Source organism: Daucus carota, chromosome 7 (genome assembly GCF_001625215.2).
Source record: "Daucus carota subsp. sativus chromosome 7, DH1 v3.0, whole genome shotgun sequence".
NCBI classification, from domain to species: Eukaryota; Viridiplantae; Streptophyta; class Magnoliopsida; order Apiales; family Apiaceae; genus Daucus; species Daucus carota.
The window spans coordinates 26,151,035-26,178,060 of NC_030387.2; the positions used below are offsets into that span (position 1 = coordinate 26,151,035).

The 27,026-nt window shown below is 35.2% G+C and overlaps 1 protein-coding gene across 2 annotated transcripts in view; it reads right to left on the reverse strand.

Annotated features, from left to right (window-relative positions):
* Nucleotides 1–27,026, reverse strand: part of LOC108195574 (protein SABRE) — a 42,180-nt gene that overhangs the window by 13,323 nt on the left and 1,831 nt on the right. Inside the window, exons 3-17 of one of the 2 annotated variants that reach the window (XM_017362551.2) lie at nucleotides 25,012–25,123; nucleotides 21,860–22,129; nucleotides 19,828–20,093; nucleotides 19,516–19,720; nucleotides 19,160–19,330; nucleotides 18,988–19,065; nucleotides 14,905–15,156; nucleotides 10,458–12,611; nucleotides 7,613–9,446; nucleotides 7,260–7,375; nucleotides 6,130–6,486; nucleotides 5,850–5,968; nucleotides 5,258–5,507; nucleotides 3,933–4,157; nucleotides 2,002–2,141 (exon numbers count right to left, since the gene is read on the reverse strand). In XM_017362551.2, coding sequence (XP_017218040.1) covers nucleotides 2,002–2,141; nucleotides 3,933–4,157; nucleotides 5,258–5,507; nucleotides 5,850–5,968; nucleotides 6,130–6,486; nucleotides 7,260–7,375; nucleotides 7,613–9,446; nucleotides 10,458–12,611; nucleotides 14,905–15,156; nucleotides 18,988–19,065; nucleotides 19,160–19,330; nucleotides 19,516–19,720; nucleotides 19,828–20,093; nucleotides 21,860–22,129; nucleotides 25,012–25,123 — 6,549 coding nt within the window. Of the gene's footprint in view, nucleotides 1–2,001; nucleotides 2,142–3,932; nucleotides 4,158–5,257; nucleotides 5,508–5,849; nucleotides 5,969–6,129; nucleotides 6,487–7,259; nucleotides 7,376–7,612; nucleotides 9,447–10,457; nucleotides 12,612–14,904; nucleotides 15,173–18,987; nucleotides 19,066–19,159; nucleotides 19,331–19,515; nucleotides 19,721–19,827; nucleotides 20,094–21,859; nucleotides 22,130–25,011; nucleotides 25,124–27,026 lie in introns of those variants that run through there. The other variant, XM_064082194.1, reaches the window with a different exon arrangement.

Genomic DNA, 27,026 nt, shown 5'->3' on the forward strand with positions numbered 1-27,026 from the left:
ATCCACCCACGACCCTAACTCATTATATTTCCCTAATTCATTTCATTTCAACCATCTGCAACCTAACTGATCTAATTCTAATAACAACAGCCTCTTGACCGTCATAGAGATGGCAAAATCCACGAATTAGCTTCGACTTACGCAGCTAATCTACCGCAATCTCCATGTCATCAGCTCGGCGGCGGAAGTCTCGACGAGGCGCGACAACGGCTCGCAGTTGTCACTGGTGGACGGAATCGAGGCCTCGACGATGAACGACGTGGAGTCGGTGGAGAAAGGACAACGGAGATAAGAGGTGTAGGGGAGCAGCGTGGGGAGAGGCTTCAGGAGATTGCAGCTTCGGCGCGCTAAATCGGTCATCGAGATTCGAGCGGTAGATAGATTAGAGAGAGAGATAGATGGTGGTTTAGTAGAGACTATAGAGAGAGAGAGTTGAAAAATGAGATTTATATGTCAGTGTATACTTTTGGTTTATATTGCAAGTCGTGTGTGTGTATTAAACTGGGAGAAGAATAAATATTGAGTGATTAATTCGATTGATACAAGTACCGGTAATTGTATGTTGCCGAGGAGCTTTTGGATGTGGACATGAACCCTAATTTTGAGATAATAAATTGAAGAAGATGACGGGAGATAAGAGAAAAGAAGGGTTTATGGGTTTTAAATTGAAGAAGATGATGAGCTTTTCAAAGAAATGGACATGGAAGATGGTCGAAGAAGAAAGGTGCATGAGAAGAAATGAGGAAGGAGAAGTTGGAAATGGATTATGGGTGCTGGTTTATAAAGTGTTGGAGAGGGTCTGACGATCCAATGACCTGGAGCAACCACATAGGTTGCCAATCTGCCATGTAAGCAAGCCAACTCAGTTTTCCGTCCAACGTCAGTAACAACTAGTGACTTGATTGAAAGTTTTTATTAGTACAATTATTTGACTGAAAACTTTTTGAGTTTGATGATCCAAGTGAAAATTCGTAGTCAGTTTAGTGACAAAAACGCCATTTAATTTTTTTTTATTTTAGTGGTGTGTACACACACACAAACACATAAACATATATATAGGGTTGCGGTCAAGAGAGAACCAGTGCTTAAAATGGAACTATATCTGCTGCAGAACACTATATTTTACATAGATTTTCAGGATCTAATTCTAAATACATGTTTTTTGCATCGTTGTATGTGTTCAGAAGTAATTTCAAAATATAATACATAAATAAGACATTTTTTTCATGTACAGTGCAGCACTGCAGAACCCTAACTAATACTAGAATTAAGGTAAGGGTTCTCTGGATTCTCTGTCTAATGGTTCTCTCTTGAACATGATCCCATACATACATACATATACATACATACATATGTGCAGATCAAATAGAAACCAAAATTGAAATAAAACCTACAAACTAATCTAAACTCTTACATGAATCTAATTTAATAGCCCCTAAAAGTCCCCACAAACAATTAAAATACAGCCTCCCACACATCATCCCCTCCATTTCTAATTTGATTGTTCTTGTCAATTTCGGTGAGCTTTTTTTTGGAATCTAACTTCATTGTATTTATCTTCATCTCCTGGCGATCAATTTGCATACTATGTGTGCTATATTTTGATGTAATTTGAAAAAAAAAAATTTGAGTAACTAGTTCTTATTTTGAGGAGGTTTCTAGTGGAGTAGGATATATACATATGTGTATGTATACGTATACGTATACGTATATGTATGTATGTATGTATGTATCTGTATATGTATGTATGTATCTGTATATGTATGTATGTCTGTGTATGTGTGTGTGTGTGTGTACCCTAGTCAAGTAGAAACCAATTAAATGGAAACCATGAGAATAGAATGGGTTGTGCAGCCTGAAACAGGAATCTCGACAATGAATTGTATACGCCATATACAATATTAGTATTAATTCAAGATACGCAGAAGTTAATGTATTGATACACAAGATGCATGATAAAGTAAGAGCTTTTATAATAAACAGAAAATACAAGTTGCATACTTTCCCCATTCGGGCGGAGGATTCCATGCTGACAGTAGCATAGGAGACTTCACATTTGGTAGACAGTTTCTCACAACAAATGATTTGGTTGTGAACCTAGCAACACCCACATCTTTGTAGTCCCTGTCAAAATCATAGATCTGCACTGACATAATGTCCATTAATAATTTTCTTATAGTTAGAGCTTCAGCGGCATATTTGAAGATAAAGTAACCAAAAAATAAAATTAAACATCCAAACAAAACATTAAATACTATAATACCAAGGAAACCCCAAGGGGGGGGGGGGGGGGGGGGGGGTGCAACAATAAGGATTAAACATTATTATTTAACATTGTAAAAAGCAAGAGGTTCAAAAGAACAATTTCATGAAGCTACACATCATACACATAGGCTCTCCTCTTTATGGGCCACGTTTATGGCCACTTCAAAATTTAAGCATATCAACATATGTATTAAAGAAATAATACTCAAAATCATATCGGTACAAAGAGATGAATATCATAATAATTAGGATAGGATGTTTATAACAGCTACATCCTCAAAAGATTGTTGCCCTAATCTGAATTACAGCTGAGTAACACCTACAGGTCAAACTTGACAGAACTATAATCTTTCAGTAAAATGGTACATGCAAGTCGTGCAAGCTCGGGACAAGTATATATAGGATTTTGTGAAGTGCAGAGAATACACTTTTGTGAAGCTTGGCAAGCATATATAGAATTGATGTTACTGGATTGGTTTAAGGCCAAACATATATAACCAAAAAGAAAAATTAAACATTAAAGCCCAAAGAAAGTATATATTCCAGTCATGTTGTAAAGCGAAGAACCCTAATTGAAGATCTTCAACAGCACAAGCTTAAATCCAGGTCACATCCAAAAGCAGCCACAAAAATCAATCTTATGTTTCATGTGCAGGTAAGATATGTTTAATAGACAAGGACAGAAAATAGGAGGAAGTAGACGACTTTAAATTCGAATTTCAAAGAAAAAACTTCAAGATGTGAAGATGATTTGGATGAGAACTTTGAAGACGAAGATGATAAATGATATGCTTACCAGTAACAATTTTAGAAGCTGAGACTTTGCTATTAACTTTAAATTTCAAATCTTGATGTTGGGTTTTAGGATTTTTTTGTTATGTGATTTTATACAGTATATTACTATTAACCGTAAATTATGCTATTTTTAACCTACAAGTGTGATTTAATATATTATTAAGTACACATAATGTTATAAGCTTATAGACCAAGTAATTACATATATAAACCTAAGTAATATGGTCTAGATTATTTGAGTGACATGTACGCTTTGCACCGAAATTCCAGAGAGTTCTGCGCCTCGGTGTGCAAAACACTTCTGACAATGCTAACAAAAACCTTTTGCCACCCTCCTTGCTATTAGTCTAGAGTCATGTTGCCAGTACAAACTGACTACAACTCAAATTAGGTTAACAATATGTACACAGTGCGATAGGCGAACTAACAAAACTGTTTGAATCAGGCCACCATTTTGGCCAGTATAATGTAAAATTTGGTCGGTGTTAAAAAAAAAAACTCAATCTGTAAATGAACCAATTTAAATACAAACCTCAAAGGTCGTATTGCCCAAGAGTAAAATGATGCGGGAAACATCAAGAAATTCCACATGAAAAAAAAAATTGACAACTGCCCCAGACCAGTCAACGTTAAAATCTCAGAAGTGGGAAAACACAGTTTGGCTGACTCCAACCCTAATGTCACGTGATTATGTCTCATAATACTTGGTCTTTAAACAAAGAGTAATATTATTTACAAAACAATAGGGCACATAATAAGTCAGAGACACCTACTAAGGTTTGTCACAAACCATGTCTTGACTAGGTTTCTTTACCAAAAGCAATTATGCAAAAATACTAACCGTCAAACTCAGACAATCAGTATAGACATACCATATCATTGATCTCAGCTTCAGCAAAAGATTTGCCATCCACAAGCATTCCCCATACCACTTTATTAAGCTGCATAGATATGCGCATAGCATATGATGGACTTTTGTTCTTTTCTTTCTCCATAAGTCGTTGATGAGCAGCCTTTTGCAGAGCCACCCTTAAAGACGCAGATGCAGCTTTTCTAGATTTACGAGCACTTCCAAGCTCTTTCTTAAGTCTTTGCACCTGTTGAGATTATATTGATGTGTTTCTTATCAAGAACATGAAGATCTATACATACTATAAACATAGATCTGAATTAACGTCTACTATATATCATGTTTACACCAACATATTTGCAGTAAAAACATGGTTAGCAAACATACTTAACTCCACAGAAAGATGATGTGGGACTACATTGTGCACAGAGACAAGACTGAATTGCTTAATAGTTTAATACTTCTACAGGTCCTCGAAAAGGCTTATCAATCATGTTTAGAGGGACTACAGATCAAAAACATGCTGACACACAAGAGAGAATAATATATCCCATGAAGGCTTTCTGCAAATGATCAAGAATAGGAAGTGGCTGGGTATACATTGAAGATGAACCTCGTGAATCACGACTATGATTCTATGTGATCTGCTAAAGAAGAGGTGCAGCAAAAAGAACATGAATACAACTATTTAAGGACAGGAGGCATGAATCTCATAAAAAATGACTATCTACAGGAATTGCAGAAAGAGAAGTAGATTTCATTCCTTGAAAAATGAGAAACCATTAATTAAATAGGGGACCAACCAAGAAGCTATTGAACCTGATAGCAAAAAATGGTAGTTGTGACTTTCAGCAGTTAGATTGATCACCAGAAGACCTATAAGCTAAAATGCAAATTTTTCCACACCATTGTCAACAATCAACAGAAGCGGATTATTTGATCAATTAGTTAATCCCCTAACCTAATTACAACAGAGTAATTTGCATTTAAAATGTCGAAACTTAAGGCAGAAAGAAACTGTTATGTGAAGAGCATATTAACTAACAATACAATTTTACGCAAAACTATAACTTCTTAGTAAGCAGATATAAAATTTAAGGTTGAAATCTTGCATAATATTAAATGCTGAAAAAGATTTTGGTATTAGCACATGACAAGTAGTCAGTTTCATTATACTTTCAAATAAAAGACAAGCCAGCAATTTTATTAAGCTTTTACGACTGGAAGCTGGTATTATAATATGATCAAGGTTTAACTTAAATGCATGAATCTCTGGAATGAAAACTTGCCAGCTCACTGTAACAAAACTGATTCTGTTACAAATATTTCACAAGGTCTGCCACTTACCAGTGCATCTCTTCCACCAGTAATCATCCATAAATCACCATCCTTCTCTAAATTCAGGTCTACCGTAACATTATTACGAACTGATAATTTTCTGATGTCATCAAGGAGCAGCTTTTGCATTCTCTCTTTCTGCTCAAGGTTCACTCTTGCTAGTTCAACTTCTTCAACACCATCAGGTACCACCTCATCGGCTTCCTCTTCGACATCTTCAACATCTTCTGATGGAAAAGAAAGACTGCTTTTCCGAGGCCTAAAATATAAAATTTGTTGCAATGATTTAAAGAGACAGAAAACATCTAAAAAATGACCCAGCATTACTTTAGTACTAGGTTCACGTTGCAGCATTTTATGAGCCCTTAAACACAAATTTCAATATATGGAAATTGGAAAAGCCAAAAAAGATGCAAAATCATTTAGTAAGATACACAAACAGATAGGAAAAACTGTCAAAGTGCATGATTTGGTTGGTACTAAAACAGCTTAAAAGGACTAGAAAACTAGGACACAGATGCACACAACTTTATAGCTAAATGCATAGCATGACTTCATTTGTGACAGGAGATAACAATATACAAATGACGTGTTTACATACTTGGGAAGCCGAGCGAATAGAAGATTGGTCAAAACATCAAGCATAACCTGAAACTGACGCGACGTCATCGTTGCTATTATATTATGAGAATTAAAAGCAAGCTCTTTCAAGGGCTTCACCTGCATAAATGAGTTTTAACATTAAGATATTCATTAAGGTGGAGCATGTACCACGAAAGATATCAGAACTACAGACAGTAGCAAACCATAGAATATAATGTTTCAAATCTGCATTTAAATCATATTTATTATAGTAATATCAGGTCAATTAGGAAGTATGCCTTCAAGTCTGAAGTTCCGCCTTTATGTCTTGTATACCGCAGATACATATCACAAGGCATAAACACCCTTTCAAGCAAAGCCCCAGTACGCTTTACTTTGGGTGAACTCCTTCGGATTCTTGGAAGCCACTGTAGGCCAGCCCCTGGATCAACATCAGTAGGGGCAACATGAGCCTGAACATGCTCCAGCATCACGGAGAACTCCATCCGATTCCAAGTCATTTCAGGCTGAGATACAAATTTATGCACATCGCTGCTTTGTAGTGCCTGCTCAATCATCTCAAATCCAACTTGAAGGACTGAATGAAATGAACGAGCAAGAACACGACCACTAACAGCCGCAAGAAGAAACCTACCCTGCAATAAGATAATGACAACTGTATTCATCCGACTCTATCCAAAAATTTTGCAGATTCCAAAAACTTGACGTAATGCACACATCATAAAGATGAAATTATACTCTTCTTCATCTTTTTGTCGATGCCTTCCTCTAGACATTATCAAGCTTAATCATAAAAATGACATGATATTATCTTTTATGTTTTTGTCAATGGCTTCTTTTAGACATGGTCAAGCTATTCATATTTATATGATCATCTATAAATGAGAACCAGAGAACTGTGAAAATCAAACTATGCACTTGAAAACAAAGTGCAAAACAGTACATGGCAATATAAGATAATGCAGAAATTAACCGGTCTTTAATATTTCTGTCATAATCTTTTAATAGAACGCTGTTTACTTATAGAGAGGAAACAGATATATTACAATATGATACACAACAATAATTCCTACAATCAAGCTTCATTTCAAACCAGTAATCAATTACATCATTTCACATCCCTATTTGTGCAGTTCTGGAGGAGGAAAAAAAAGGAGTATGATCAATTTCATAGACAGATATCTTAATTTGCACCCAGTGACGGTGTACTAAAAGTAATAACTGTTAAAAGCAGATATGGAATCACGTTTCTTAAAGATATTCGCTATGCAACTTGTCTATCATCTGAAATTGGCCAAAGTCTGCACATTTACAGAAATTAACTGGGTCTTCATATCAATAATAAATATACACATCAGGGGCACCTCTAATTGCATAATTACTCTATATCTAAGGTTTGAAGACTTACATTGGCATCTTCCGAATGAAGATTGAATTGTGGCTCTATAACATTTACCATGAAGTGACGAGTCCCCTCCTCCTCTGAGTCAAATATGCCTTCGCGCGTCAACACAAGCTCCTTAACTAAAGTAGGAGTTAATTGATGTTATTCTTCTCCCACTCAAATTAAATTAACATAATTGTTGTGATGAATGTCAATATAGCTATTAGCAATACATTAGGACCTGAGTCGTACTCGGATAAGAGTGGTAATTTAGATATGTGCCATTCAGTTCTCCCATAACATTAATATAATTTTTTTTAAGAAGCTCAACTTTGTCACAAATACTAGCAAGAAAAGTTGACACACTTTGAACTTACCAACAGTATCCAACGTCTGTTTTTCTACTGTAGCTGAATCTAATGGAGAAGAATGTGATCCAGTAGGCTCCTCAACAGGTTTCGGAGAAGTGGAACATACATCTTGACTATCAGAGGGTGATTTTGATTCATCAGGTACATGCATTTCAGGGTTTTTTTCCTTCTCAGCTAACTTCCTCAGGGCATACTGTCTAGAGGGAGAAGGCTTTGGAGGTTGAAATGCTTTAGATATTCCACCAACCCAGGACCAAACAGCATCTCTGTTCTCAATCGTCCACAGAAGCTTAAGGCCATACACAAAAATGCGCTGACAATTGTCAGCTATCACCACATTATACCCATCATCATCACTTGGGTCAGACCGAGTATGCTCATCACTATCACTACCATTTTCGAATTCAGATCTGACATATGTCGTCTCGAGATTTCTTCTTCCAGCTTCTTGCCAAGCTAATAACCTCGCAGGGTCAGCTTTCCGAGATTGCTTCCTTATTGTAAAGTAATCAGATTCCAGCAAAAACCCATTGTCACGATGTCTTTCTGAACTGTCTTTCTCAATGTGAGAAGATTGCGAGCTTTTTCTTGTAAGTTTCACTAGTTTTGCAACGCTTGGACAGTCTTCTTTATTTATATAAACCTTTGGTGTGTGAAGATCAAGGCCTTGATAAACAAGATCGAGAAGATCACGCTTGCATTCAAACGTATAGTTTTGCTTACCCCGGCTGTAGCAAAGTTCATATTTTAGTTTTGACATCTTAATTGTCAATCCTTTTGCTGGGTCATCATCATCTAAAGGCATGTGCCTAAGACAGGTTGGAGTTGAATCAATGCGAAACATAAACTCTGTCATTACCTTGTCTAGTGACAAATTGCCTGATCTTGCAAATCTTGGAATTCCAAATCGTGGCCAACGAGAAAAATAACGCAATTTATGAGGAGGGATGTAATTCAAGTTCCAGAACTTTAGTATCCATGCCAAATCATGTGGACCGACATTTATGGTTGGTGAATCAACTGAAACAGTTTCCGATTTATTTACTGAACCATTGGCAGCTCCAAGAAAAACGGTGCTTTCTCCTAACGTTGGAGATCTGGACTGATTTTCGCATGATTGGGACGACGGCCGAAGTGATAAATTCCACCTTAAGGAAAGAGAAGTAGATCTAAATGGGTCATAAATATATTCCCGAGCAGCACCTTCATCGGGAAGTGCAAAGAGAAAATGATTAAGAGGATCACCAGATTCACATTCCCAGTCCATCGTAACTTCAAGGCTGAAATCTGGGGCTTCTATAAAAGCGACAGGAGTACCACTAGGAGGCTTTAAACCGCAATTATTTAGCAAACTCTCCAAACTGCTTAACAAAATCTTAAAATCCTTTGCAGAGACATAAACTCGACCATCAGACTGGTGGAGTTCCATTAGACCGGATACAATTTGCAGTTTTTCCATTTTTTCATAAGGATCAGTTGTAGCAAGAATATTCCATCTTGTTTCGGAAAAGTACAAACTAGTGTTTCCATGGATGTAATTTCTCATTTCATCCCACCATGGTAAGCTTTTCTCCTTTTTCGGTGGTTGAACATTTGATGCATTGGGATTTCTTACACTCAAATTCGCCCTTCGAAGAGCAACTGTGAAGGCGTAACTAATATCCGCAAAAGAAGGTTCAAAACCAACACCAAAAGAAATATCTCCTTTCTGAAAATGCAAGGGCAGATCAAGATATGTTTTCATCGGTGGAGTTGTGCCACTAGCAGAACGAAGCATGCTGACTTTCCTCCATCTCCCAATGAAGACATCTTGGGTAATTTGGGGCTGGAAACATGTGGCCTGCAATACAGAGAGACTGCAATTGCTTAAAAAATTATAGGTAGAATCACTAGATTCAACTTAATATTTTCTAATTTTAAGTTAACCCAAAAAATTGATTATATTTACATATGCAGATTAGCATTATAAGACTGGACTAATCTATATATCTATATATATAAGCAGATGGCTAATTATTTGCATCATGATCATCATTTCTTTTTAGTCCTAGGCCTTGTTTACTAGACACAAGCATCATTGGACATAACAATAATTAATCAACTCAAAGTCAGAGGAGATGTAGTAAATTGGTGAAAGTCAAAACAAGATGAGCCATGTTTCCATATAGCGCCTGTCGAAAATAATACCTAGAGAATCTAGATGCATCCAAGGTTAAAAAAAATATAACAAAAAGAATTAGAATTTCAAGTCTCACATGTCTGTATGTATATCTGGATATGAAATTAACTAAAGAATCAAATACGAGATGGTGATTAACTAATATAACTTGATTTAAAAAATCCTGGAGTTTACGACAGAGAGAATTATAAACCAGCATCTTTTCTCTCACTCCTTTCTTTCTTTGGTTTCTTATGTTTGCTAAGCTAATAAAAGCTATGAACTGAAAGGACTCAAATTAGCTTCAAATTACACGCATAGACACCCCCCAAAAAAATTCATTTGCAATGCTATAAGAACCAAAATCAAATTTTTGCATTATAATCCGTTCATATTACTGTTATATAAGTATTCCGTGTTGGGCACGAATGATCCTATATTTTGTTAAAGAAATAGCACCAGGGCATGCTTCAGACAACTCCACACTGCTCAAAAACTTTATGATAAAAATCACAGGAAAGAGACGAGCCTAACCTTTTAGATTTCTTACTATCCTTAGTGGAATAAGAAACACATCGAATTCACTATTCAAATCAAAGATGCAAAACACTCTTCTAATTAGTTGATGTTATGTGAACTACAACAAAATTCAACTGTTAGACATGTAAACAAGAAGGCTACTATAAAACAAACCTGCTGAGCTAGTATAACTCGACCTTCACATCTACCAGAAGTTGCAGCAAGAAGTGGATATGTATAGTTTCTTATCTGAACAACGAGAGACTCAGTATGCAAAAGAATATTACTCCCATACAGTCGAGAGAATGGTATATTATATTTTAGACAGACAGGATCAAGCTTCTGTAAATGCTCTATCATCCCACTCTCGCCACCTTCAAATTTTGTCAAGGTTAATTCAAGATTTGTCGCAGAAATGGAAAACAGGGATGTTCGTGAAGTGCTGGGCTTGAAACCAGCTTGAAATCCTACTTTACAGGCACCTGATGCTTCTGATGTTTCAAGACGTTGACAAGCTTGGTAATAGGAGTGGAATGATTGCTTGTGAATCTCCTCTCGCAGTTTTTGAATGGCTGAAGCATCTTGCAAATCTATCTTTTCTCCTTTAAACTGCGTCTTACCATCACAAGTAGGATTACTTGTTTCAGCTGCACCTGGAGATTGGCTTCTCCTGGAAATCACTTCATCAAGAAAGTTTAATCTCACAGCTAATTCACGAGCCTCATTCTTCATTAGCTGATAGTGTTCGTCAAGCCAACCCTGTAGTGGCTCCTCCTCTATTTCAGCAATTAGCTTCCTTATGGAAAACCTTACACATCCGAACTTTGACGAACTAGCCTTCTTAGGCTTTACACTTTCATTTTTTCTTGGACCTAATATTTTACTTTTTGCAGCAGTTATGAGTTTCAAAGCTCGCAGCATTTCTTCGACAGAATCATCAATAGCACGCAACTGCACTCTAAAGGGCATGCAAACATGCACATCAAAGGCTTGAACTACCCAATCCCATGTAGCGGCCACCTCAGATTTTGTATTATACGCACTACTAGAGGCTTTAGGGACCCGAGAAACCTGCATCCTGCTACTTTTCAAGATTCTGGCATCATTAAATTTGAATACTAGTCCTTCAAAAAGTACGCCTATGCGAGCATTCTCTGAAAAAATGGACTGCACCTGAACCATTGCATCAACACCATCTCCAGCCTCTGCAGATAAACTAAGCATTACCACATGGATAGCAATAATAGATTCTTTTTTCTTTTTCTGCTTCTCAATTTCTACATCTGTAGAGGTAAGTTTCTTATTCTCGACATCCCGTGCTAGAACGCTTTCTTGCATTAATCCTGAATCATGTTCCTGAATTTTTTGATTGTGCATCAGTTGTTTTAAGCGTAACATCAGTTCGAAAATAGCTATATGCACATCAGGGTCCCACCTGGCTGCAATTTCAGTAGCACTGAAAAAAGAGCAGACAGCAATCTCTTTAAAATTAACAGATCTCATCTCTTTAAAATTACCAGATTTCCGTACAAGCTTCGCATTTAGCATATCTAATAAAGTCACTTTTGTGTCCAAACTGTTGTCTTCCATATGTTCTTGATACAGGGATCTTGCTCTTTCTAGATCTAGATCAATTTGTACAGATGGCTTTTCCTTAGTTACGCATTCCTCGTTCATGCAAAGACTGAAATGAAAAATATCGAGAGAGACAGAGTAATTCACACTTTTGTACCCATCTGAGCTAGTTGACATTATCTTCGCAGTACGTGGTGTCCCATCAGCTGATTCACACATGACCACTCTTCCCCCTTGCGACCCATAATTGACACGTTTTGGGTCTGCAACAACCATGCTTTCCACGCTAAAATCAGAGCGAAATACGACGGAACACCTATCAAGATTGAACTTCATGATACGGGTCCCTTTCCCTGATGATTTCCTAGAATGTCCCCGGCTTTGTACTAGGTTCTTACCAGAATTGGATAGGCTTTTCAGTAAAGCCTTAAAACCAAACGCGATTGATATCAATGATTCGACACGCTTAAGCGTCAAGTTCACCCCAGTACCAGTTACATCAACAGATAACACCAACTTAGACTTGATGCTCGCTTCTTTGATTGGATCCACATCTTTCTTGCCCCAGTCAAGGCTAATCTTTGCAATATGCATTAGTGAACTTGTGTTTGTTTCTACGCCAAATAGGCTTTCTCTCAAGCTTTCCTGATATTCATCTGCCATCAGAAAATTTAATTCGCCAAGTTCCATGTGAACAGATGTGCCAGTATTTGATATATTATTTGCAAAGACATGCGATGATTGGGAGCAACCCTGCAGTTGAGAGTCAAAATTACGTGAGCATGACAACTTTTATATGTTAAAAAAAAAGTTCACATAAATGTCACAACTTATTAAACTAAAATTGTAGAGATTCATGATTTCTAGCAGTTTACATAATATCCACTGGATCAAGAAGAAAAAGATCTAGTGCATACACTTCTTAAGAATGGAACAAAGTACTAGGGGGTTTTATAACTGAGTGAAACAGCATTAGGACACTAGAAGCCAGACCATGAACAACTTGTCAAACTCCTAAGACTAAGGGGAGTAATTAGTGAACAAATCGAGAAAGTTGTGAATCTAATCTTAAGAAGCAAGCTCTTAAAACTCGCCCACTAAAACACATTCTGGAAGGAAGGTATATCTGAGTAACAGTTACCAAGTTCTCTTCTGAAAGTTCGAAAGTTAAATAAAACTGTCATATAGAAATATGATTTTATCACAAGCACACACATTTAATCATTTATTAGTAATATTAACTGATCTATGCAATGGCATCATGTCAATTTTTCCTGTGTTGCTTAGCCGTATTTCAGTATCTGTCTACCCTTTGCTCATTTTAATAACTGAGCCAAATTCAAGTGCAAGAAAACTACATGCACAAAGAATTGTATAATATAATACTCGCGGAATTATAATTTGAACAGTCTTAGCAAATTCAGAAAACTCAATCTACCCTGCATTCTAAATTAAACATCTCTACATGTAAGGTCCAGTGCACTAATAATGCGAATTGTTGCAGAGAACTATAACTATACATCACTACATCACTATACGGACCTAGCCTGTTAGTGTTTTGTGTAGGAAGTAAATGATATGCAGAAAGGTTCTACCTTATATATTTTAACACATAAACTTGCCTTCTTATAGGTTTAATACAATTGATAACCTATTCCTAGAAAAAAGTGATATAATTTCTCTACTATATCACTACTAACTTATTCAGAACTAATCTTCTAAACTAACTAAACTTATCCTAACAATTTCAGGTAATTTTAAACAATTCATATATTTTTGAATTATTTACAACAAATCTACAATAGAAAAGTTCCATTTTATGCATTTACGCATAGGCTGGACCACCTAGTGCCTTTACCTGCTGCTTTATTTTTAGAAGCCAACAAGAATCAACTTAATAAATAGCTGAAAGGACATCCTCAAAAACTAATTTATAAGCAGTGTCCATACAGCATATGTAATCCTGACTGTAGAGGTTGGTTACAGTGCAATGCTTTTTGTCTGAGGCTGATGCTAGTTAGTAGCGAGCATCTGTTGGTACAGATATAGATTTAGATATCACAACATTTACATTATAGTTTGTGGATAAGGTTTGCTTTAAGGTCAAGATAATCAGTCTATGAGTAGGCTCCATTGTGTGCAGACCTAAGTTTGCTGTGTCACTTTTCTTTCAAGCTTCCAAGATTGTAATGGAATTTGATTTTCGAAAGCTTCTAGGATTCAAGGAGTTGGCTGGATATATATTTCAGTTTAAGGATGATATGTGAAGCGGTTGATATAGTGACCACTAAGTACAACTTTACCCAAAATACAATATTATCACATAAGTGCTTTTTGTCGAAGTGAAACCTTAAAATCAGCTTATTTATTGGTGTCTTGGTCAAAGAACTTTTTCAAGTTCAATATCTAAAATTTGAAATTTCAAGTTGAAGGATATACTTATTTTTTGACTTATTTTACGTTTGTACGGACAAACCTTATATTACTCTCACTCCATGAAATTTCTAGTATTTTGTCATCATTGTTCTTTTGTTTTTTATAGTTTAGACATTATCGATCAATCTACCAATTAGACAACTTCAATTAAAAAGATCACTTAATAAATTATATATTTATATAATAATATCTAGTAACAAGTAACTTCTTTTTAAGGCAAGCAAGTGGGCCCAAACATAATAATAAACTATCCACTGACAGACTACACCTTCAATTGATCAATTGGTTTTAATTGTATCATCGGTACCAATAGCAAAAAGAGGAAAGTGCTAGCTTTTAAATAATACAATATCCACTGCTCTTCCGAACCACTGATTAAGATCCACTGATTTATAATTATCAGATTTTATAGGCAGCAAATCTCGACTACCAAGTACAATAGATAGCATGTCGTATCCATACATATAAATACATTCAACTGAGGAAGGGTCTTATATTTTTTACTGAAGAATGATACATCAAAACTGTAGGCAAAGTAGAAAACTAGATTTGGTATAAAAGGCGTTCACAGTAGCATCAAAAACATGTTATGTATTGGTAGACAACTTACATGATATACTGCCAAACCAGCAAGATTATAGAGCACAATAGTCATTTCTGGGGCCGACAAGGTGCATGTCCACATGATGTCTTTTAACTTGGTTGACTCTGGCCTTTCAGGAATAGGAGTTTCCTCACGAAGAACCATTTTCTTCTTTTTGGAGGTCAAAAGTTGCATCCATGGCTTTAATCTACCCATAACAAGATTACATCTGGTTCCTCCTAGCTTGACATCAACTTCAGATCTGATAGGCGACGTAGGCTGAAATCAAAGCATCCTAAAGCATGTAAATGAAAAATGACACATATCAAAATCATATTATACATTCATTATCCATTTTAAACATGGCATCGTCAACAGAAGAAAAAAAATGAAAAAACAGAATTAGATATTATGCTGGGGTTGCAAGGAGTGTTACTATAGAATTATACCAAAACATCCAAGCTCTATACCAAAACACGTCAGAAACTTCAAGCAGTATATAAGCTCATGATCAACTACAAGTGCACCAAAGTAATTCATGAAATTTTGGGGAGCGGTGTCATATTGGGGTTGTCCTAAATTTCTGACACTTGAAGACCGCTAGATCAAGTTTATCCTAATGTCGAATCTTTACATCAACCAAACATTGGCAACCATTTTTGCACGACAATTCTTATAAAAGCAAACTTTTGAATTCCTTTCTTGATGGGAAACTCTAGCTACTTTAGGCCGAAGTTCCTTCAACCTCAAACAACCAAAATTTAATATTGACTAAGCACCATTAAACAAACCAGAAGATCTACCGTGCTGACTCAATGTATAAGCTACAACTGTACTTAAAATTAAAGATACTGATGACCAGAGTATGACTGTATGAGAACTACGGGTGTGGGTTTTACAAGTTGGGATCTCATAATTCAAGAAAGCCATGATAAAATTGCATCAATACAGAGTCCAGAAAAATGAAGGTGATCAAATCAATAAACAGTCCAGGAAATTTTGGTACCCCGATCACTCCAATGGAGAGAGCTCACAAGAGTGCCATGCCACATGGCACTTTGGCACTCTGGCACTCTTTTTGGCACCCCCGTTGGATTTGCTCTAAGGAACCTATCCAGAAACAAAAAGCTCGAAGCTACACAAGTACAGGCAAACCTGTATTGTTTTTAATCCACATAATTTTTTTTCTCTCCAAGTTTAATTACGGCCTAGTAAAAAATATGAAAATGATCATTTCTGAATTTGAAGTTATTACATAGAACCCGTAATGACAAGCTAATTACTTTGAACACACAAATACTTTTTCACTAATAATTTTCTATTGAGGGCCATGCTTTATGGAGAACCACACTTAAATAAGATCATAAGAGCAAGTCTAACAATGTCCTAGCAAGTGGCTTAAAAATATAATAAAAAATAGGAGTAAACTTCAAAGTTGTGGCCAAAGTTTACACCGAATTTCAAAAAATTCGCTAGGTTTCCAAATTTTCAGAAAGATGGCTAAACTTTGTCTCCTCTTTTTAAAAGAGTGGCTCCTGTTAAAGTGCCGTTTAAATCTTAACGTTAAGTGATATAATTTTGATTTTTTAAACAATATTTAAGTCAAATACTTGTGAAGTTACAGAACTACCCTTATTTCTACTCTCCCTTCCTCTCTCTGCTCTAACCCAACCCCCGCAGCCAACCACCCATCTCCAGCCGAGGCTTTTATCAACCCACTGTTTCAAGCACCGCCGAGACTCCCTCACGCCACCGTTAACTCCCCTTTATCTTCATCCCCTCAAGAAAACACAAACCCCAGAAACCAAAATTCAAGAAAACACAATCCCTATTCTTTTAAATGCAAACACTCCATATGCTCACCGAGAATTACAAACCCAACTACCCAAGTGTCAATTCTTTCGATAATGTCGCACACAATTGTTTAATTGCCGAATTCAAGTCCTTAAAGGAGCCAATTGACAGAGTCCAGAGGGGTGGCCGGAGTTATAGTCGTGGTTGGGGTTGTTGCAGGGGTGGTAGATGGTCGGGTCGGAGTTCCACCGGAGTTGGCGAGCTTGACCGAAACAGGCGGCTCCACGGCGGTAGTAATAGAACAGTGGGAAAGAAGACCCATGGGTGTGTTGGTGTTTGGTGGTGGGTAGCTGACTATGATGGTGCCGGCTGGGCAGACAAAAAGGTAAGGAGGGAGGGCTGAGTAGGTTGGATGATCATAAAATAAGTAATTACCCCTCTATCGTTACTCTCGTTAGTGATATTTAACGGGAGCCATTTTTTAAAAAAGCGGAGACAATGTTTGGCTACCTTTTTGAGAATTTGAAAATGTGGCCAATTTTTTGTACATGGGTGTAAACTTTGGCCACAACTCTGAAGTTTACTTTTAAAAAAAGTGTCCTAGTGATTTAGGACATCATCCTCATATATCAACTCCAAAACATGCCTCATTATTGTGACTTGTTATTAAAATAGTGATATATTTCAATTATTATTGGAGGGAAATGAAAAGGAGAAAGGATAGAGATGTGTTAAAATCGAAGGGAACTATTTTTTTATTGATAAAATTGGTTTAGGGCAAGAATAGTGGTGCCTCAAAAATAAGGCACTTGTCAGATGTCCTAGTGTTTTGGGAAACTAGTATATAATATAATAAAGATATAATATATCTTATTTATACAATTAGAGTAAATTTGAGAAATAAAAACAGGATACAAATTTCAAAGTTCACAACATTTCATCTCTTCGAAAATTCTCTAACCCCACCAAAAATCTACAGGTTATATGCTTATATCAACAATCTCCAAATTCATGCAAGACACAATCAAGTTCAAATGTATAACTTCCAAAATTAAGTTGCAGAACTTTCAATTTTTAATTTCAATTGCAGAACTTGATTAGTTCACGTGCAGAACTTGATTAATTTTATTAAAATAAGTACATGCTGCATTTGAACTTGCGTGTTTTCCATGTGTTCTGCACATGAACTTTCGATTTCAGTTGCAGATCTTTCAAAGTTCATGTGGGGAATTATTATGTGATTAATTTAATAGAAATAAGTGCGTTTGACACATAAACTTGTGTATTTAAGTACACATTCACATGAAGTTTAAGTATTTTGCATTACCTGTTCTGTACATGAAAACATGGTAGGAATTGGTTGATTGTGATATATAGATATATATGTATAAATTAACTGATGACAACTTGACGTTGTTCTGTAATTGACTGATTTAAATCGAAGTAAATTTTTTTTGTGATGACGCTATGATCCTTGTGATGTGTGTGTGTGTGTGTGTGGTATTGAAATTCATTAGTTATGTTTAATTGCTCAATAAAATCTGAACCATTTATTTCTAGTTGTTACCTATATTTCTCTGTTTCTTTTCAGTGATTTGGTTCTCATCAAACAAAACCATTTCTATTAAAGTACTCAAGAAGACCAATTCAAAAAACATATATATAACTGAAAATTAGCTCTTATCTTTAATATCTAATTTAGTTAATTTAATATGCTGTTCTTTCAGAAATAAATAGATGAATATTATAATATTTTTTGTTGGGGGGGAGGAATGACTTGCATTTCAAAATATGATAATATATCATAAGGGCAAACAGAGAATGTCAGAAATCAGGAAAGTAAAGACATGGGTTTTCATAATCTGATGGCAAATAACACTATTTACCAACCTAGGCGCGTTAAATAATACCTGTCATGAATGTAATTGTCAGACAAAATAGTAATTTAAAAAAATCCTAAACATCATAACAAGAATTAATCAAGAAGCTTAAGATGGCATAAATGGAATATTACTCAGGAAGTTTGAGATGGCATGAACGGAATATTGATAAGAAAGATTAAGGCAGAAATGGAATATTTATTGGATACAAACTATAGATGTTAATAACAATTATGTCCAAACAACAACACAATGTACAGCATAATAATACAAAATATAACTCCTATATTCTTGTCCAAATTAGTGCAACTAAAATATAAGTTTACAATTTTATGTCAGATAACAAAAGCATAAAATTTTGTTATATATAAAAAAAACATATGCAGAACCATTGCTAACACATAATAATTTATACTCAAGAGTTACAAAGACAAACCTGTACTGGAACATAAACTGAAGAAAAAACATCAAGTTTTAAAATCTCCAAAACTGAAATATCATCTTCTTTAAGCAGCTGCAATGACAACAGTCGATCAACATATTTAGTCATTTTCAGGCTATGTAGTAACAAAACAGATAAATATGTTCTACAAACACTTTATACATACATGAATCTCACTGAAATCCAATTCAACATCAAGGCGAGTACTTTCTCCCACGTCTTCAATAGATTGAGATTTGGTGCTTTTCAGTTGAATACCCATTATACTATTTTCTGCCATGAGATTATATCCTCTACGCTCAAATTTTACATCCAATCTTGGTAAACTGAAGGAAACCTATCGGAAAGCATTAAAAATAATTTGTATTAGTCAAATGGCCAACTTGATTTCTTTTGGCATTGCCCCGAAAGTCAGCTATTAACAAGAAGAGTTATTCAAGGAATCAGGCCAGGAAAGATGCATAGACATATCCCTCGGAAATTGACTCCGAGCAACATGAACGGCATAAGTATAGCATGTACCTTTTCAGGAAACCATGCTTTTGTGATGTTCAAAAGAGGAGATTTCTTTTGATTTGCCAATTTCAAAGTACTTGAATCAATATTAGCTTCATTGGCATGAGAAGTGTCATATGAAATATTTCCTTTGTTGAAAAGCTCCTCATTTAAGTTTATAAAGACTTCTCCACTCGTGACTTCCACATTTTTAACAATTACACCTGCATCCCTGTACCCATAACATATTGGCAAATAGCTGAATCTTTGTACATTTTTTAAAATACAAATTAGGATACTTATACAAAGAATGGGCAAGGAAGGGAAAATAAAACCAACCTTACATGACCAAACTCACACGAGACGTGAAACTCTTCACATAGGAACGGAACAGAAGCTCTTTCTGTCAATGTTGAGGAAGCCTGGTAACCAAAACTGTAACCCGCTCCACTAAGACTTGATGACTGATCACAACTAACCCGTGCTACACCCAAGTGAGCAACAATAGGTAAGAGATGCAGCTTCACAAAGAGGGCCGTCTTGGATCCACCATCTCTCGATATATCCACACCCAGTTCTTTAATGTCAATTGTGGCTTGCGATGTCTGCAACAACTCATGAAATTTACATATTAAGTGAATCCATAACAAACAAATATCATCACGCACACCGTGAAAAATCAAGAATCAAAGATCTGCAAGGGATAAACTTTAAAATACTTATAACTCTGTTTTCGGATACCCTTTACTCTGCAATACTAACTTCTAACCCTACACGCTGGTCTCCACACTATAGTCGCACCATACATATTAACACTATATTGCTTTTCAAGCAACTACTTGCTACTATTACCGCGACCTCATTTAACATTAGGACCCTTTAGATCGTGTTGCCATATCCTAGTCAAATACTCAGTTTGGCAATTAAAACCACCAGAAACCAAGAAACTTGAATTCAGATCCATTACAGTGTCCCTGTCTTTTTTTATCAAGTTTGGGTTGAGAGACACCTAGTAGCAACCTGATATCTCAATGAAGCCATGAAACAAAGAGCTTCATTGCTGAAAGGACTGGACTCAGGAAGCAACATTATTCTTCGTATCCAAAGGGAATAAAATAATTACAGGGGACGTCATTTTTGTTGCAGCAAGTGATAATAGAGAGGCGCTTGCTCAAATAACTTTTCAATTATGACATGATTTCACATTCATGTACGCTCTTTGGATGAACATATATTACACCCTCTGGTTTGGTTTCTTCTTCCACCAAGTAAAATAAATAATCAACTAAACATACTGCTAATGTATTAATAGGCATTGAGGTGCTCACTTTTTTGTTTATGTCTTTATCTGCATAAGTCACATCTTGAAAACCCTAAGATAGTCAGACTATATATATTAAATGGATGCCGCAAGACCTTTCCATTAGGAAGTTATTAGATGATGTAGCAGCCCTGCATGCCTAAACTTCTAGGCCCCTTTATTAGTACCAGAACAGTACTCAGTCAAAAAAAATACTCGCTGCAAATCTTTCCCTAGTCCAGTGCTTTAAAATTCATCAAACCACAATTTCTCCCTCTAAAACTAAAATAACAACTTAAACAGTTTGACTTAAAGATGAGTAATGGGGATACCGTTTAAGTGTGGAACATTCTGATAAAAACTCTAAAATTTTGGAACGCAAAGACAGTAATGCACAGAAAAAAAAAAGCAAAAAATAGCAACTACTTGAAGACATTATAAGCATGGTTATCGCAGCCTAGGCTAGTGGTCAGTGACTAGTCAATCAGAAGATGGTCCACTTGCTAACTGAGAGACAGTCAGTCAAGCTTGACAAAAAATCAAATGGCTACTTGTTCTGCTGAATTTGAATTTAATTTCTGAAATCTACATTTTTATTCCGTGATTCTGCATTAGTATATTTCTAATTGTACGCATGGTATAGCTGCATTCTGCATGGTGCAAATGTCATAAATCTGCGGAATGCGTTTTCTTTTCTGCAAATCTGCATAATTATGTATCCTGTTTACTATTTTCTGCATTACTATATACTGCACCAGCGTATATAACTGCTACTGTGCACAGAGATGTAACTGTAAGGAAATCAAGTTATTTGCCTAATTAAACAAAATGTCACAACAATGTGATATGAGTGGGAAACTAGAATTATAATACATATATATATATATATATATATATAAAATCAGCTTATTATCACATTATAAATTTCTTGACTAGCCAGACCTCTGTTGACTCGACTCAACTTACCAGTGCGACGACCTTAAATATAAGCACAAAAAAATGCGGCAGATCCCACAGAAGTCATATGTGTGTGCGGGCATGGATGCTTCTATGGTAAAACAAATTGCTTACCCTCAATACCAACTCTGTTATAGAAACTGACAAAAATCTCGCAATAGTAACAACAACCATCCATTTCCCTCTGCCAGATTTGGTAGAACTGTGAGACTTCTTAGATCCAGTTTTCTGGGTGCCTTTATTAGAAGATCTCAATACAACTTCTAGGTCGCATATTAACCACTGTAGCTTGGGGTCTCTGGAAAAAAAGCCAACACCAAGTTTGACCAAAGATTGCCGTAAGCTGAGCCTTATTTCACCAACAGATATTGATTCAACAGGACCCTGCAAGTTACCATGTAAAATAAGAAAAACATACAGACTCACAGCCTATCCGCAAAAACACAAACTGCATTTAGATCATTATCGAAAGAGCCTAAAAGCTTTTCAATAGCACTGTAAAGGGTATTTAAGACATACGGAATATCGATGGATCAGAACTAAGTACAGGATATCGCATTAAGTAACCCATAGTATATGGACTAGCAGCTTGCTATGTGTCTGTGGATCGTTATCCAGTCGAGGTCAGAATTTCTATAGGAAGCTTTTGCAAGGTTTTGGGACTTGTATCTTCTATATCAATCTGTACTTGTGTGAATGAGATGCATAGATAACAGAATAGTGACAACATCATAAATTTTAATTCATTTCTCATTACCTTATAGAACTGTCATTATGGTGTTTACGAAATTTTAGTTAATTTTCATAATTTTTTATGAATGCTATAGGTGATCACCATTCTACTTTAGAAAACATCCACGTTCACTTTACAACTTTTCAAGCCAACAAGGTTTGAGATTTCTCAGGCTGTAGGCTTATAGGTAAGTATTTGGGATTTTATCACTTTGTCATGATAGTGAAGCAAAGAGCAGGAGAAAGATACAGCAAACTTATGTATTTTTTGGGGAATTTAACTTAATATGATCATACAATTTTATCTTTTTCACTTATTTAGTTATTTATGACGAAACGATATGACTTAGTGAGTCATGTATGTTATTACAGATAATAATTAACTTAAGATGCTCAAATTATAATCACAAATCTGTCTTGAACAAGGTATCATTCTAAAGACCATTGGCAAATATATGCCTGGTGCATCTTATAGCTATGTTCAGATTGCTTACATGGAATGCAAAATCAAAATAATTAAAGACATTTGGGTAAGAAGAGAAAGTGAATACAGAGATGTAAAATAATCATATATACAATAATTTTATGCTTTACTTGCATAAATAGCTTATACAATATATATATAAATAATAAATATAGGTAAGAATGGAAAGTTGTTATGACAACTAATTTTCATGATTTTTTTCAATAGAGAATAGTAAAATGGGATGGAGGAAGTACTTCTTAAGATAAGTCACTGCATATTTTTACTTCCATTCAAAGTATTCAGCATGAAATAATTCATTCGTACATACAGATTCATGGGCAACCTTATAATTCCTTTTAAAGCAACTCATTGCAAAGTTGTGGTTAAAATGTGGAGGTGTAGCTTAAATGTTTTTGTATATGGGATAATTAAAATATTTATTCGAATTGTAATGATATTAGTTTCTTGATCAATGACTGTGCTCCCTTCCAAACACGATTCAGCCAGTCCCTCTTAGGGCCGTTTGGCTTAACTTAATAAAAGTGCATATTACTTATAAGTGAGAAGTTCCTTATAAGTGAATGTGAAAAGTAACTTTTAATTTATGTGTTTAGATAATTTTTCTGATATTTACAACTTAATAGGTATTATATTTATTAATATAATAAAAAAATATTATTAAAAAATTTAAAGTGATCCTATACATTTTTGTAAAGTCAAATGTCAAATTAAAAAAAAAAATCACTAAAAGAGTCTAGGATTTTCGACTACTCAAATTCTGACTTATAAAAGTCAGAAGTTGGCTCATAATAAATTCTTTACACAAACGGTACGAGTAAGCTGCTTCTGACGTGTAAGTTGTAACCAGAAGCTGCCAGAATAAGTGTTTGCCAAACAGGCACTTATTTATTAGTTCTTGGCTTTTTCCACTTTGACAGACAATTCGCGTTAGAGGACATCAATTTATGTTAGACGTATTTTAGAGCACATGAAAAATTCATAAATTTTATTACAACATACCGCTATGCAATACAAATTATTTCAACCTACGATGAACCTTCTAAAATATAGGTTAAGATACACATGTCTATAAATTAGTATATATTCATTATAAATCTTTCACTTATCACTTATCATTAGTATCACATACCGCTATGCAATACAAATTATTTCAACCTACGATGAACCTTCTAGAATATAGGTTAAGATACACATGTCTATAAATTAGTATATATTCATTATAAATCTTTCACTTATCACTTATCATTAGTATCTTGTTCTGTTGACATGTTAGCGTAAATGGTGGTTGTTGAGCCAATGCCTATTCATCCTAAAACGAAACAATCATACTCAACAAAGAATTTGTTTTTACAATCATCTGCACAGTTACACTTCCTGAACAAGGACACAACATGATCATAAAAAAGATTATCAGATCTTTTTATTAAAGGATTTGTTAAACTTAACGATCATGATCACATCATAAAGAGTATCACATTCCCTGAACCAAATATTTAAAATCGACATTTGATGATTGGTTGAGTCTCAGTTTCATGAGAAGGCACAACAGTCCCACTTGAAACCTTCTTTCTTACATATTGAATAAAGCCCTTTTGACAGAATCTTCCTTTCTAGAACAAATCCGTCTAGAACAAGGTATCATTATATAAACCACTGGCATGCAAACGTTAGGAGAAGAATATGCCTGGTGCATCTTATATCTATGTTCAGATTGCATACATGGCATTCAGAATCGAAATAATTGAAGAAATCTGAGTAAAAAGTGAAAGTGAAGGGACATGTAAAATTATGAGATAGATATATAAGAGATAAATCGTTCTTCTTTCAGATATACATTTTTACTCTTGACACGCATTTTTAAGTGTTTTAACCATATCACTTAATCATTCCTTCCACGCCATTTTTCACCTAATATAATCTATTGTATTTTCCACGCTTAACACATATTTAGTATTAGGGCAGTCCCGGATACATCGCCATACTCAATAATGCCTAGATGACCATGGCACAAGGAAGAGATAAATCTAGTGACAGGGGAATAGTCTACCTTTCTAAACTTCACAACAACATCCCTGACACATTTCCATCCACCTACTCGAAATTCCACAGATGCTCCCATAATCCGGCTTAAAATCCATGCCAACAACCTGGAGGCAAATCTGGAAGAAATGTGCAGCAAAAATCAGTGCCCAGAAGAATTAACTAAAGCATCACAACTAATATGATAAACAATAATAGCATATTAGCATGTCCTTCAAATCATGCCCATTTGCTAGCATACAACCATATATGCTTTTCTTATATTATCAAATCAAGTTCTATGACTTGATCATTGTGGTTCAATTATTAAGTTAAAATTAACTTGAATTGTGCCAAAAAAAAAAAAGAAGAAGAAGAAGAGGCATAAGGGATAGGGATCAAACCAAAAATCCTTAAGAAAGATACATATAGTTTGGCAGGGAAGTCCGAAAGTCCCAATAGAACCTTTCCGCATAACTGATATTTCCCAGGTGTTAAATGGCCAGATACACCACAAGAGATAAAATCACAATCTTGTTTATATTTTCCTTTCGATAGTATTGACATTTGCTAAAGGTTGCATATAAGAGATCTAGTGAATCTTATTATTACAGATACTTCATAGAATCTTACGTTTACATAAAGGAACTAGTAAATCTTATCACTACTAATGCTTTATTATTTAAGTCTAAGACATCTCAGATAAAATAACTAATATACACTGCACAAGATTTAAAAGCTAAGGGCCCAGATACACAAAACAACAAAAATCCTTATAACTTAAGTTGCTTTCTGCTAAGAGGTTAACTGTAATAGCTTCCAAAGAGCTGCATACATACATACCTACACATATATACATATATGATCAGTGCTATCAAGTTAGCAGCTATTTAACCATTCAAGGAATCGAAACTACTCGTGTCACGACTAGTTTGTTTCGGCTTGCATGGATTTTACCCAGAAACCCGACCTAAAATATAGGAAACTAGGGTTTAACAGATACATATTCTTCATGACTTATGCACAGCTATACACACACATATATATATATAATATATGATATACATATATACATGATTACATACATATTAAAAATCTCTTCTTCTAGGCTTTTAGAAACAATTTCCTGGTCCACATTTTTGAAATTAAACTTTCTAGGCGTTACACATTTTTTGGGCAATCTATGATTTAGAATAGACATTTTTTGAATTTTGAAATTATTGGACTTGTTATTTGAACTATGATATTGATGTGCATTTAGCTATATTATATATTTAATCTAATAAATATATACAGAGAGAGAGAGAGAGAGAGAGAGAGAGAGAGAGAGAGAGAGTCTTACTCCAATACAAACCAAATTAGCATACAAACTAAAAACCAGTCCGAGATCCATTTTTAATCACTATTTTTAACTACAGAAATCACATGTTTATACATCACAAATCACTATCTTATATATTAATATCTCTCATACATACATACATACATACATACATATATGTGTGTGTGTGTGTATCCAATGCATATAATTATCACATTCACCCATACTACAATAATGGACTTCCTACCACCATTTCCAGAGCCTTTTATGACTTGTCACCACCCCTTACCATCACTAATAGTCACTGCTACTTGCCACCATAACTTACCACAACTAGCAACTACTTACCACCATCACACATCTCCTCTCATCACTTACTACCATCCTTAACCTCCTACAACTAAAATTGAACATCAATAATCGACCACAACTAATTAACATATAATTAACAATTGCTGATTTTATTGTACAAAACAGTGATTAATGAAGTATAAACGGGTGATTCCTGTAGTTATAGACAATGATTGTGGAACTGGTCTCTAGTTTGTATTTAAGAATTGGTTTGTTTTTTATCAACGGCCTATATTCGTGTGTGAGTTTTTGAACAACTTGTCAACGTTTTACGACTAGTTGGGCGACTTGTCGACTATTCATCTCCTTAAAGATATTTATGAACAACTTGTGGCATCATAAGCTTGCAAATGACAACATGGTTTTAACAC